The 13,607-nt window shown below is 57.4% G+C and overlaps 2 protein-coding genes across 2 annotated transcripts in view; one reads left to right on the forward strand and one right to left on the reverse strand.

Annotated features, from left to right (window-relative positions):
- Positions 1-39, forward strand: part of LOC121273055 (serine/threonine-protein kinase 36-like) — a 32,372-nt gene extending 32,333 nt beyond the window's left edge. Inside the window, exon 4 of the mRNA XM_041180007.1 lies at positions 18-39. Within this exon, the coding sequence (XP_041035941.1) occupies positions 18-39 (22 nt within the window). The remainder of the gene's footprint in view (positions 1-17) is intronic.
- Positions 7-12,715, reverse strand: LOC121273056 (BICD family-like cargo adapter 1). Its single transcript, XM_041180008.1, has 6 exons — positions 12,578-12,715; positions 12,374-12,514; positions 8,254-8,460; positions 4,537-4,653; positions 734-880; positions 7-352 (listed from the first exon to the last, which is right to left on the reverse strand). Exons 1-6 carry the CDS (start codon positions 12,713-12,715, stop codon positions 83-85), a joined length of 1,020 nt encoding a protein of 339 aa, XP_041035942.1. The 3' UTR covers positions 7-82.
- Positions 12,716-13,607: the final 892 nt, after the last annotated feature.

A 13,607-nucleotide genomic window follows, 5' to 3' on the forward strand; every position in this document is an offset into this window, starting at 1 on the left:
GACACCCTGTCCCAGAGGGCGAAAGGACAGTGTATCTAACGCACTGTGAAACCCGGTCCCAGAGGGGGAAAGGACAGTGTATCTAACGCACTGTGACACCCGGTCCCAGAGGGGGAAGGGACAGTGTATCTAACGCACTGTGACACCCGGTCCCAGAGGGTGTAATTTTGCCCACCTCAGCCAGTGCCTCTAGCCCTGGGCTGCTCTCGATCTGTTGTATCTCTGAGTGGAGCGAGTTGTTCAGTTCACCCAAGTCTTGAAGGCTCATCTCTTCCTTCATTTCATGGACACGTTCTCGAAGTTCCTGGTTCGCTGTCCTCACCTGCTCCATCTCACTGCGGAGCTGCAGGAGCTGTACAGGGACAGAGGATCTCATCATTCAGTCATGTCCACTGACTCGACCCCTCCCTCTGTTCCCCAGTCCGTCCCCTCTCTCTCTCTATCCCTCTGTTCCCCAGTCTGTCTCCTCTCTCTATCCCTCTGTTCCCCAGTCTGTCTCCTCTCTCTATCCCTCTGTTCCCCAGTCTGTCCCCTCTCTCTATCCCTCTGTTCCCCAGTCTGTCTCCTCTCTCTATCACCCTGTTCCCCAGTCTGTCCCGTCTCTCTATCCCTCTGTTCCCCAGTCTGTCCCCTCTCTCTATCCCTCTGTTCCCCAGTCTGTCCCCTCTCTCTATCCCTCTGTTCCCCAGTCTGTCCCCTCTCTCTATCCCTCTGTTCCCTCGTATCCTCTTACCAGTGACTCCTGCTCCTTGCTGTGTTCTTGGAGCAGTTTCATGCTTCCTTGTAGTGTCTCGATTCCACTCTGTAAGATCTCCTTCTCTTCTCTCAGACTTTTAATTCGCTCTTCTGCTCTCCAACCCTTCTCCACCAGCATCTGATTCTATGGAATGAATGGCTATGATCACACACTTGATGCAGGAATGGGACAAGACCATTCAGCCCCTCTCTTGAGCCTGTTACACAGGAACAGGAAGGGAACATTCAGCCCCATCTCTAGCCTATTGCACAGGAACAGGAGGAGGCCATTCAACCCCTCTCGAGCCTGTGACACAGGAACAGGAAGAGGCCATTCAACCCCTATCTCGAGCCTGTTACACAGGAACAGGAGTAGGCCATTCAGCCCCTCGAGCCCATTCCATCATTCAATAAGATCATGGCTGATCTGATTGTAACGTAGAGCTCCCAGCTACCCCCGATGACCAGTCACCCCCTTGCTTACCAAGAGACTATCTAGTTCTGGCTCATTCCAATGTGATAACGTGTTCCACAATGACAGAAGTGATCAAATCAAATTTCACCCCGAAACATAAGGAGATATTAGAGACAGGCAAACAAAACCTCAGTCGAAGAGGTTGGTTTTAAGGAGTGTCTTAAAGGAGGAGAGAGAGAGAGAGCAAGGGTGGCGGAGCGATGGGAATCGGGGGATGCTCGGGAGGCCAGAATTGGAGGAGCGCAGAGATTTTGGAGGGTCGTAGGGGCTGGAGGAGATTACCAAGATAGGGAGGGTTGTAGAGGCTGGAGGAGGTTACAGAGATAGGGAGGGGTGTAGGGGCTGGAGGAGGTTACAGAGATAGAGAGGGTTGTTGGGGCTGGAGGAGGTTACAGATATTCTTTTCTCTTTGCCAGAGTTGGTGCCTTGGGGAGAGGGGGGTGGAAATAGCGAGGAACAGTGGACAGTGTGAGAGACAGAGACAGGGAGAAGGAGATGGAGTGAGCGAGTGCAGAGAGAGACAGAGAGTGAGATAGAGAGATGGAGGGAGAGAGAGAAAGAGAGAGAGACAGGGAAAGAGAGAGAGGGACAGAGAGAGGGAAAGAGAGAGAGACAGATGGAAAGAGAGTGAGATAGAGAGATGGAGTGAGAGGGAGAGAGAGAAAGAGAGAGAGACAGGGAAAGAGAGAGAGAGAGAGAGAGAGGAAAAGAGAGAGAGACAGAGAGAGGGAGGAGACAGATGGAGTGAGAGACAGGGAGAGAGAGAGAAGGAGTGAGAGAGAAAAAGAGAGAGAGAGACAGGGAAAGAGAGAAAGACAGGGGGAGAGAGGGAGAGACAGGTAGAGAGAGGCAGTGAGAGAGAGAGAGAGAGAGAGAGGGACTGAGGCAGATGGACAGTCAGACAGACAGAGAATTCCAGTCAACAGAGGAAGAGAGAGAGAGAACGAGACAAATCCATGTGGCGAGGGTCCCACACCACCACCCATACATCTGTGTGAAACTCTCGAGCTTACAATGCTGAGCGACAATCCTGCCCAGCAGCATTACTTTACCTGGTCCCAGCTGAGTAAATATTTCCCAGTCAATTTAACCATGTAAACGGTCACAAAGTAAATACAGTCCGTGGCCACTGGGTGGGGCTAGATTGCGCGTTTCTCTCCCAATTTCATTATTAACCTGACCACAGCATAATCTCATGGTTGAACGGACCGTAGACAGGTGACAAAATACACATTAATGGGTATAGAGCGCTCTCTATGATGCAGTAACACATACCGTGTTGCATGCCTGTACATATATGTCTCTTACCCCCGATGGAACACGCTTGTCCCTCACTAGCCTCCCCCCACTTTCTGAACATGGGAAGATCACGTGTGTTGGATTTGTGTTAATGAGCTTAGGCTGAGCTGGTGAGGTCAGGGTTGTCCTGTGTTGAGTCTGAATATCTGGATTAATGTCGGCACATTAGAAACTCTCTACCGATTAAACTGGGCAACAGACACATTGACTGGCTAGGGTGGGGATTACAACACTTCACCAGGCATGTACCTGTCTCCTGCCTCCTCATTCACCGACTCGGAGATTCAGAGTGAGAGAGAGGGAGGGAGGGACAGAGAGAGAGAGAGAGAGAGAGAGACGGAGAGGGATAGAGGGAGGGAGGCAGCAGACAGCAAGGAGAGGGATGGAGCAGGGGAGAAGGGGAGAGTGAGGCAGTACGAGAGAGAGAGGGAATGTGAGACGGTGTGGGAGAGAGAGGGAAAAGGAGACGATGTGGGAGAGAGAGGGAAAGTGAGACAGTGTGGGGGAGAGAGGGAAAGTGAGATGGTGTGGGGGAGAGAGGGAAAGTGAAACAATGTTGGGAGAGAGAGAGGGAAAATGAGATAGTGTGGGGGGAGAGAGAGGGAAAAGGAGACGGTGTGGGAGAGAGAGGGAAAGTGAAACAATGTGGGGGGAGAGAGGGAAAGTGAGATGGTGTGGGGGAGAGAGAGGGAAAGTGAGACGATGTGCGGGGGAGAGAGGGAAAGTGAGACGGTGTGTGGGTGGAGAGAGAGGGAAAGTGAGATAGTGCGGGGGAGAGAGAGGGAAAGTGAGACAGTGCGGGGGAGAGAGAGGGAAAGTGAGACAGTGCGGGGGAGGGAGAGGGAAAGTGAGACAGTGCGGGGGAGAGAGAGGGAAAGTGAGACAGTGCGGGGGAGAGAGAGGGAAAGTGAGACAGTGCGGGGGAGAGAGAGGGAAAGTGAGACAGTGCGGGGGAGAGAGAGGGAAAGTGAGACAGTGCGGGGGAGAGAGAGAGGGAAAGTGAGACAGTGCGGGGGAGAGAGAGGGAAAGTGAGACAGTGCGGGGGAGAGAGAGGGAAAGTGAGACAGTGCGGGGGAGAGAGAGGGAAAGTGAGACAGTGCGGGGGAGAGAGAGGGAAAGTGAGACAGTGCGGGGGAGAGAGAGGGAAAGTGAAACAGTGCGGGGGAGAGAGAGGGAAAGTGAGACAGTGCGGGGGAGAGAGAGGGAAAGTGAGACGGTGCGGGGGAGAGAGAGGGGGAAAGTGAGACGGTGCGGGGGGGAGAGAGGGAAAGTGAGACAGTGCGGGGGAGAGAGAGGGAAAGTGAGACAGTGCGGGGGAGAGAGAGAGGGAAAGTGAGACAGTGCGGGGGAGAGAGAGGGAAAGTGAGACAGTGCGGGGGAGAGAGAGGGAAAGTGAGACAGTGCGGGGGAGAGAGAGAGAGGAAAGTGAGACAGTGCGGGGGAGAGAGAGGGAAAGTGAGACAGTGTGGGGGGGAGAGAGGGAATGTGAGACGGTGCGGGGGAGAGAGAGGGAATGTGAGACGGTGCGGGGGAGAGAGAGGGAAAGTGAGACGGTGCGGGGGAGAGAGAGGGAAAGTGAGACAGTGCGGGGGAGAGAGAGAGGGAAAGTGAGACAGTGCGGGGGAGAGAGAGGGAAAGTGAGACAGTGCGGGGGAGAGAGAGGGAAAGTGAGACAGTGCGGGGGAGAGAGAGAGGGAAAGTGAGACGGTGCGGGGGAGAGAGAGGGAAAGTGAGACGGTGCGGGGGAGAGAGAGAGAGGGAAAGTGAGACGGTGCGGGGGAGAGAGAGGGAAAGTGAGACAGTGCGGGGGAGAGAGAGGGAAAGTGAGACAGTGCGGGGGAGAGAGAGAAGGAAAGTGAGACAGTGCGGGGGAGAGAGAGAGGGAAAGTGAGACGGTGCGGGGGAGAGAGAGGGAAAGTGAGACAGTGCGGGGGAGAGAGAGGGAATGTGAGACGGTGCGGGGGGAGAGAGAGAGAGAGAGGGAGCAGTGCCCATTGCGATACCCTAGTGCAGCTCCTGGACCTACCTCAGCCTTCAATGCCCGCAGCTGGTTGAACCTCTCGGTGTGATCGAGGGAGCTCGCCCTCAGGTCAACCTCGACCGCTTGGAGCGCAGAACGGAGACGATGCTGCTCTGTCTCTGCCTGGGGTGGGGCGTTGGACGAGGGAGAGGGAGGGGAGAGTAAGGGGATGTGGGGGGAGTAAGAGGATAGGGAAGATGGGGGAGGGGAGGGGAGGTTGGGGGGGTGTTGGGGGAGGGGAGGGGAGGGGAGGTGAGGGTCGGTGGGGGGAGGGGAGGTTGGGGGGGAGGTTGGGGGGGAGGTTGGGGGTGGGGGGAGGGAAGGGGAGGGGAGGTTGGGGAGGAGGTTGGGGGAGGGGAGGTGAGGGTCGGTGGGGGGAGGGAAGGGGAGGGGAGGTTGGGGAGGAGGTTGGGGGAGGGGAGGTGAGGGTCGGTGGGGGGAGGGAAGGGGAGGGGAGGTTGGGGAGGGGAGGTGAGGGTCGGTGGGGGGAGGGAAGGGGAGGGGAGGTTGGGGAGGAGGTTGGGGGAGGGGAGGTGAGGGTCGGTGGGGGGAGGGGAGGTTGGGGGAGGTGAGGGTCGGTGGGGGGAGGGGAGGTTGGGGGAGGGGAGGGTCGGTGGGGGGAGGGGAGGTTGGGGGAGGGGAGGGTCGGTGGGGGGAGGGGAGGTTGGGGGGGAGGTTGGGGGAGGGTCGGTGGGGGGAGGGGAGGTTGGGGGAGGTGAGGGTCGGTGGGGGGAGGGGAGGTTGGGGGAGGTGAGGGTCGGTGGGGGGAGGGGAGGTTGGGGGAGGGGAGGGTCGGTGGGGGGAGGGGAGGTTGGGGGAGGGGAGGGTCGGTGGGGGGAGGGGAGGTTGGGGGAGGGGAGGGTCGGTGGGGGGAGGGGAGGTTGGGGGAGGTGAGGGTCGGTGGGGGGAGGGGAGGTTGGGGGGGAGGTTGGGGGAGGGTCGGTGGGGGGAGGGAAGGGGAGGGGAGGGGAGGGTCGGTGGGGGGAGGGGAGGTTGGGGGGGAGGTTGGGGGAGGGTCGGTGGGGGGAGGGAAGGGGAGGGGAGGGGAGGGTCGGTGGGGGGAGGAAGGGGAGGGGAGGTGAGGGTCGGTGGGGGGAGGGGAGGTTGGGGGAGGTGAGGGTCGGTGGGGGGAGGGGAGGTTGGGGGAGGGGAGGGTCGGTGGGGGGGAGGGGAGGTTGGGGGGGAGGTTGGGGGGGAGGGTCGGTGGGGGGAGGGAAGGGGAGGGGAGGTTGGGGGGGAGGGAAGGGGAGGGGAGGGGAGGTTGGGGGAGGGGAGGGTCGGTGGGGGGAGGGGAGGTTGGGGGAGGGGAGGGTCGGTGGGGGGAGGGGAGGTAAGGGGAGGGGAGGGTCGGTGGGGGGAGGGGAGGTTGGGGGAGGGGAGGTTGGGGGAGGGGAGGGTCGGTGGGGGGAGGGGAGGTAAGGGGAGGGGAGGGTCGGTGGGGGGAGGGGAGGTTGGGGGAGGGGAGGGTCGGTGGGGGGAGGGGAGGTAAGGGGAGGGGAGGGTCGGTGGGGGGAGGGGAGGTTGGGGGAGGGGAGGGTCGGTGGGGGGAGGGGAGGTTGGGGGAGGGGAGGGTCGGTGGGGGGAGGGGAGGTTGGGGGAGGGGAGGGTCGGTGGGGGGAGGGGAGGTTGGGGGAGGGGAGGGTCGGTGGGGGGAGGGGAGGTTGGGGGGGAGGTGGGGGGAGGGGAGGGGAGGGGAGGGTCGGTGGGGGGAGGTGGGGGGAGGGGAGGTTGGGGAGGGGAGGTAAGAAGAGAACAGAAAGGGGTCAGGAACATAAGTGAAGGCAGCGCAGGAAGTGGGTGAGCGCCGCCAATTAATTTACAATATAAACCCCGCTCTCACCAGAAACAACCCCCGCCCCCACCCCCGTGGCAGCACCACACCCGCGCCGACCCCTCCTCACCCCCAGCTGGACACCGGCTCACATGCAGGAGGCAGTCCCCACGCTCGGAGCCGTCGATCGGTGTGTGACACAGCCCCTGTCGTCCACAGTAACACACCGGAGCTACTGCCCCTGCACCCGTCCGGAGGATTGGGCTTGGGATCTTCCTGTGCCACATCTGTGCGGGGCGAGGCCTTCCAATTCAGCGGAGGATGCCACCATTAAAAAGCGACACCGGGATTAAACCCGAACATCCCACCCTCCCCAACTCCCACTCCAGCTCTGTATTCATGTCTAACGCACTGTGACACACGGTCCCAGAGGGGGAAAGGACAGTGTATCTAACGCACTGTGACACCCGGTCCCAGAGGGGGAAAGGACAGTGTATCTAACACACTGTGACACCCAGGGACAGAGGGGGAAAGGACAGTGTATCTAACGCACTGTGACACCCAGTCCCAGAGGGGGAAAGGACAGTGTATCTAACGCACTGTGACACCCGGTCCCAGAGGGGGAAAGGACAGTGTATCTAACGCACTGTGACACCCGGTCCCAGAGGGGGAAAGGACAGTGTATCTAACGCACTGTGACACCCGGTCCCAGAGGGGGAAAGGACAGTGTGTATAAAACGGAGGAATGCTGAATCATTCTGAATGGAGGACAATTGACCATTTGTTGGTTTCATTTCACAACTCACTTCAGATAAAGTGAAATCCAGACGAGCCTGTAAATCTGGATTCCACAAAATCCTATTCCTTCTCACACCTTCTACTTATTTCTCGGTGTCAGCTTGATATGTACAGTAACACACCGCATGTTAAAATGAATGATTCACAATCGCCTGGTGCTGTATGGCCCCGTGTATATGTGTGTGCACGAGTGCATATGTGTGTGTGCGCTAGTGCATATGTGTGCACATGAGTGTATATGTGTGTGTGCGTGCGAGGGTATATGTGTGTGCGCGAGTGTGTGCGCTAGTGCATATGTGTGCACATGAGTGTATGTGTGTGTGTGTGTGCGAGTGTATATGTGTGTGCACGAGTGTGTATGTGCGTGAGGATGTGTGCGTGAGCGTTTGTGTGAGCGAGTGTGTGTATTCGCGAGTGTGTATGTGTGTGTGCGCGAGAATGTATGTGTTAGTGTGCACGCGAGTGTGTGCGCACGAGTGTATATGTGTGTGCACGAGTATGTGTGCATGAGTGTTTGTGTGTGCACGAGAGTGTATGTGTTAGTGTGCACGTGTGTGTGTGCACGAGTGTGTGTGCACAAGTGTATATGTGTGTGTGTTTGTGCGCGCAAGTGTGTGCGCGAGTGTGTATATGTGTGTGCACGTGAGTGTGTGCGCGAGTGTGTGTGTATTCGTGAGTGTGTATATATGTGTGTGTGCGAGAGTGTATGTGTTAGTGTGCGAGAGTGTGTGTTAGTGTGCCTGTGTGTGTTTGTGCGCGAGTGTATATGTGTGTTCGCGAGTGTGTGTGTGTGCACGAGTGTAATTGTGTGTGCCTGAGCGTGTGTGTGTGTATTTACGTGTGTGTGTGTGTGCGCGAGTGTATATGTGTGTTCGCGAGTGTGTGTGTGCCTGAGCGTGTGTGTGTGTATTTACGAGTGTGTGTGTGTGTGTGTGTGTGTGTGTGTGTGTGTGTGTGTTTGTGTGCGAGTGTGTGTTTGTGTGCGAGTGTATATGTGTGTGCACGAGTGTGTGTGCCTGAGCGTTTGTGTGTGAGTGTCTGTGTACGTGAGTGTGTGTGTATTTGCGAGTGTGTATATGTGTATGCGTGTGTGTGTGCGAGAGGGTGTATGTGTGCGAGCGAGTGTCCAGCGCCCAGTCCGGCTGTCTACCTACCTTGCTGAGTTCCTCCAGCAGCCGCTCGTTGTGCTGGGCCAGTTCCTGAGTGACTCTCCCCTTGGTGCGGTCAGCATCCCGCCTCTCCCTCTCTCGCTGGCCGCTCAGATGGAGCAGCTCGCTCTCCAGCTCGGCCAGACGGGCCTCCAACTCGCTCTGCCTCGCCTCAAACCTCCTCCTTTGGTCGTGTTTTTCTTGCTCGAGGCGCTGAGTTTGAGGGGAAGGGAGAGCTGGTGTCAGACAGGGACGGGATATCCAAACTTGGGCCTCGGGTCTCAGGCCTCACGGGGGACTTGGGTGTTAACTACAAAACCAGGATGATTTAGCCTCTCCCGCACACTCCTGTATCTGGGGAGGTCTCTCTAACCCTCTCTCTCTCTCTCTCTCTCTCACTCCTGTATCTGGGGAGGTCTCTCTAACCCTCTCTCTCTCACACACTCCTGTATCTGGGGAGATCTCTCTAACCCCCTCTCTCTCTCACACACTCCTGTATCTGGGGAGGTCTCTCTAACCCTCTCTCTCTCTCACACTCCTGTATCTGGGGAGGTCTCTCTAACCCTCCCTCTCTCTCACACTCCTGTATCTGGGGAGGTGTCACTAACCCTCTCTCTCTCACACACTCCTGTATCTGGGGAGGTCTCTCTAACCCTCTCTCTCTCTCTCACACACACACTCCTGTATCTGGGGAGGTCTCTCTAACCCTCTCTCTCACACTCCTGTATCTGGGGAGGTCTCTCTAACCCTCTCTCTCTCTCTCTCACATTCCTGTATCTGGGGTCGTCTCTCTAACCGCCTCTCTCTCTCTCTCTCACACTCCTGTATCTGGGGAGGTCTCTCTAACCCTCTCTCTGTCTCTCACATTCCTGTATCTGGGGTCGTCTCTCTAACTGCCTCTCTCTCTCTCTCTCTCTCTCTCACTCCTGTATCTGGGGAGGTCTCTCTAACCCTCTCTCTCTCTCTCTCACACTCCTGTATCTGGGGCCGTCACTCTAACCCCCTCTCTCTCTCTCTCTCACACTCCTGTATCTGGGGAGGTCTCTCTAACCCTCTCTCTGTCTCTCACATTCCTGTATCTGGGGTCGTCTCTCTAACCACCTCTCTCTCTCTCTCTCACACACTCCTGTATCTGGGGAGATCTCTCTAACCCTCTCTCTCTCTCTCTCTCACACTCCTGACTCTGGGAAGGTCTCTCTAACCCTCTCTCTCTCTCTCTCACACTCCTGTATCTGGGGAGGTCTCTCTAACCCCCTCTCTCTCTCACACACTCCTGTATCTGGGGAGGTCTCTCTAACCCTCTCTCTCTCTCTCACACTCCTGTATCTGGGGAGGTCTCTCTAACCCTCTCTCTCTCTCTCTCTCACACACTTCTGTATCTGGGGAGGTCTCTCTAACCCCCTCTCTCTCTCTCTCTCAGACTCCTGTATCTGGGGAGGTCTCTCTAACCCTCTCTCTCTCACACTCCTGTATCTGGGGTGGTCTCGCTAACCCTCTCTCTCTCTCTCTCTCTCTCACACCCCTGTATCTGGGAAGATCTCTCTAACCCTCTCTCTCTCTCACACACTCCTGTATCTGGGGAGGTCTCTCTAACCCCCTCTCTCTCACACACACCTGTATCTGGGGAGGTCTCTCTAACCCTCTCTCTCTCTCACACACTCCTGTATCTGGGGAGGTCTCTCTAACCCCCTCTACCCCCTCTCTCTCACACTCCTGTATCTGGGGAGGTCTCTCTGACCCTCTCTCTCTCTCTCTCTCACAATCCTGTATCTGGGGAGGTCTCTCTAACCCCCTCTCTCTCACACTCCTGTATCTGGGGAGGGCTCTCTAACCCTCTCTCTCTCTCTCACACTCCTGTATCTGGGAAGGTCTCTCTAACCCCCTCTCTCTCGCTCACACTCCTGTATCTGGGGAGGTCTCTCTAACCCTCTCTCTTACACACTCCTGTATCTGGGTGGTCTCTCTAACCCTCTCTCTCTCTCTCACACACACTCCTGTATCTGGGGAGGTCTCTCTAACCCCCTCTCTCTCTCACACACTCCTGTATCTGGGGAGGTCTCTCTAACCCTCTCTCTCTCTCACACACTCCTGTATCTGGGGAGGTCTCTCTCACACACTCCTGTATCTGGGGAGGTCTCTCTAACCCCCACTCTCTCTCACACACTCCTGTATCTGGGGAGGTCTCTCTAACCCCCACTCTCTCTCACACACTCCTGTATCTGGGGTGGTCTCTCTAACCCTCTCTCTCTCTCACACTCCTGTATCTGGGGAGGTCTCTCTAACCCTCTCTCTCTCTCTCTCTCTCACACACTCCTGTATCAGGGGAGGTCTCTCTAACCCCCTCTCTCTCTCACACACTCCTGTATCTGGGGAGGTCTCTCTAACCCTCTCTCTCTCTCACACACTCCTGTATCTGGGGAAGTCTCTCTAACCCTCTCTCTCACACACTCCTGTATCTGGGGAGGTCTCTCTAACCCCCTCTCTCTCTCACACACTCCTGTATCTGGGGAGGTCTCTCTGACCCTCTCTCTCTCTCTCTCACACACTCCTGTATCTGGGGAGGTCTCTCTAACCCCCTCTCTCTCTCACACACTCCTGTATCTGGGGAGGTCTCTCTAACCCCCTCTCTCTCTCACACACTCCTGTATCTGGGGAGGTCTCTCTAACCCCCTCTCTCTCTCACACACTCCTGTATCTGGGGAGGTCTCTCTAACCCTCTCTCTCTCTCACGCACTCCTGTATCTGGGGAGGTCTCTCTAACCCCCTCTCTCTCTCACACACTCCTGTATCTGGGGAGGTCTCTCTAACCCCCTCTCTCTCTCACACACACTCCTGTATCTGGGGAGGTCTCTCTGACCCTCTCTCTCTCTCTCTCTCTCTCACACTCCTGTATCTGGGGAAATCTCTCTAACCCTCTCTCTCTCTCACACACTCCTGTATCTGGGGAGGTCTCTCTAACCCCCTCTCTCTCTCTCTCTCACACTCCTGTATCTGGGGAGGTCTCTCTAACCCCCTCTCTCTCACACTCCTGTATCTGGGGAGGTCTCTCTAACCCCCTCTGTCTCTCTCACACTCCTGTATCTGGGGAGGTCTCTCTAACCTCCTCTCTCTCTCTCACACTCCTGTATCTGAGGAGGTCTCTCTAACCCTCTCTCTCACACACTCCTGTATCTGGGGAGGTCTCTCTAACCCCCTCTCACTCTGTCTCACACTCGTGTATCTGGGGAGGTCTCTCTAACCCTCTTTCTCACACACTCCTGTATCTGGGGTGGTCTCTCTAACCCTCTCTCTCTCTCTCACACACACTCCTGTATCTGGGGAGGTCTCTCTAACCCCCTCTCTCTCTCACACACTCCTGTATCTGGGGAGGTCTCTCTAACCCCCTCTCTCTCTCTCTCACACTCCTGTATCTGGGGAGGTCTCTCTAACCCTCTCTCTCACTCACACTCCTGTATCTGGGGAGGTCTCTCTAACCCTCTCTCTCTCACTCACACTCCTGTATCTGGGGAGGTCTCTCTAACCCTCTCTCTCTCTCACACACTCCTGTATCTGGGGAGGTCTCTCTAACCCTCTCTCTCTCACACTCCTGTATCTGGGGAGGTCTCTCTAACCCTCTCTCTCTCTCTCACACTCCTGTATCTGGGGAGGTCTCTCTAACCCTCTCTCTCTCTCTCTCACACACTCCTGTATCTGGGGAGGTCTCTCTAACCCTCTCTCTCACTCACACTCCTGTATCTGGGGAGGTCTCTCTAACCCTCTCTCTCTCTCTCTCACACTCCTGTATCTGGGGAGGTCTCTCTAACTCTCTCTCTCTCTCACACTCCTGTATCTGGGGAGGTCTCTCTAACCCTCTCTCTCACTCACACTCCTGTATCTGGGGAGGTCTCTCTAACCCTCTCTCTCACTCACACTCCTGTATCTGGGGTGGTCTCTCTAACCCTCTCTCTCTCTCTCACACACTCCTGTATCTGAGGAGGTCTCTCTAACCCCCTCTCTCTCTCTCTCACACTCCTGTATCTGGGGAGGTCTCTCTAACCCTCTCTCTCACACACTCCTGTATTTGAGGAAGTCCCTCCCTCCCCCTTCCTCCCCCCCTCACTTTTCACCCTCCCTCGTCCGGACTCACCTCCAGCTGCTGGGCGCACTCGAACTCCCCGGCCTCCTTCTGCTTCGCCAGCTCCTCGTTCCGCTCCAGCAAGGCCTTGCCCAGCCCTGCCGCCAATTGCAGGTCCTGCTCCCTCTGCCAGAGGGCCTGGGGCAGCTCGGACTGCGCCCCCCAGCTCTCGTCCTCCTCCTCCTCCTCCTCCTCCTCCTCCTCCTCCTCGCCCGCCGGGGCTCCGGCCTCAGTCGTGTAGGGGTCGCGCCTCCTCAGCATGAACGGAAAGAACATCTCCTCCAGCCCCGGGGAGGGGGCGCCCGTCTTGCCCCTCCCCCACCTGGCTCCCGCTTCTCCTCCGCCTCCCTCCATTCCGATGGCGTGCCCCTCCTCCCCCCCTCCTCCTCCTCTCCTCTCTCCCCCCTGTCGTTCACCGCTCCATCGGCACAGACGCCATCTCCCCTCCCTCGCGTCCGGCTCTCCCTCGTTCCTCCCTCTTCACTCCGCCGCTCGCCGTCTCTCCTTGCTTTCTCCCTCGCCGTCCTGGTTCTCTCCCTCCCTGCTCCGACCGGGTGCAAGGGGAGCCCAGCGGCCTGGAAAGAGAAGGAAAACACGTCGGCATGAGATTGGGGACGCAACGGACAGAGCCGCGCGCGGTACCGTCATCCAGGGCGCGAGGTGAAAAGCCGGGTGGCGAGGGGTTGGGGGCTTCTGAGATGGGCGTGAAACCCCCCCCCCCCCCCCCTCCATTAGGGGCGGAAACACGCGAGGCTTTCCGATATCACTCGTTGAACCGAAACCGCACCCACAAAAGAAAAAGAAAGGGGCAAAACCCCGACGATTTGGCTGTCAACTCCCTGTGGGATCCTCCTGTGCGCAAATTGGCTGCCCCCCCCCCCCCCCCGACCCACACCACCTCCCGGCACTCTCGCCCGGCGGGGAAGCAGGTCTGAGGGGCTGGCGCTGTTGACGGCCTTTGAGCTCGTCCGGGCCTCGCTGCGCATCCATTCGTTTCCTGGAAGAAGGCTCTCGGCAAAGTGCCACATGAAAGTCTTCTCATCGCCAAGGCAGAGTGGTTTGCGGATCGTCTTGGGAGGGAGTGGGGAGGTGTTCGGGATGGGAGGTGGTTATGAGCTGGGGTTTTTGTTCAACGATTGATGTAAATTACATATTCAAAGGCGAAGCTAAGTTTCATTTATATAGTGACTTTCACTGGTAAAACATCCCACGATGCTTCCCAGGAGTGAATGTAACACACAATCTC

The sequence above is a fragment of the Carcharodon carcharias genome, chromosome 38, assembly GCF_017639515.1.
Source record: "Carcharodon carcharias isolate sCarCar2 chromosome 38, sCarCar2.pri, whole genome shotgun sequence".
Classification (NCBI taxonomy): domain Eukaryota; kingdom Metazoa; phylum Chordata; class Chondrichthyes; order Lamniformes; family Lamnidae; genus Carcharodon; species Carcharodon carcharias.

What these genes read in the sequence shown, in the direction of transcription:
- LOC121273056 (XM_041180008.1), bottom strand. Translation starts at nt 12,715, where the DNA reads ATGGAGGGAGGCGGAGGAGAAGCGGGAGCCAGGTGGGGGAGGGGCAAG. An exon ending in CGACTGAGGCCGGAGCCCCG is followed by an intron (nt 12,515 to 12,577) that starts GCGGGCGAGGAG and finishes TGGGGGGCGCAG; the next exon opens with TCCGAGCTGCCCCAGGCCCT. An exon ending in GCAAGGAGCAGGAGTCACTG is followed by an intron (nt 353 to 733) that starts GTAAGAGGATAC and finishes GTCCCTGTACAG; the next exon opens with CTCCTGCAGCTCCGCAGTGA.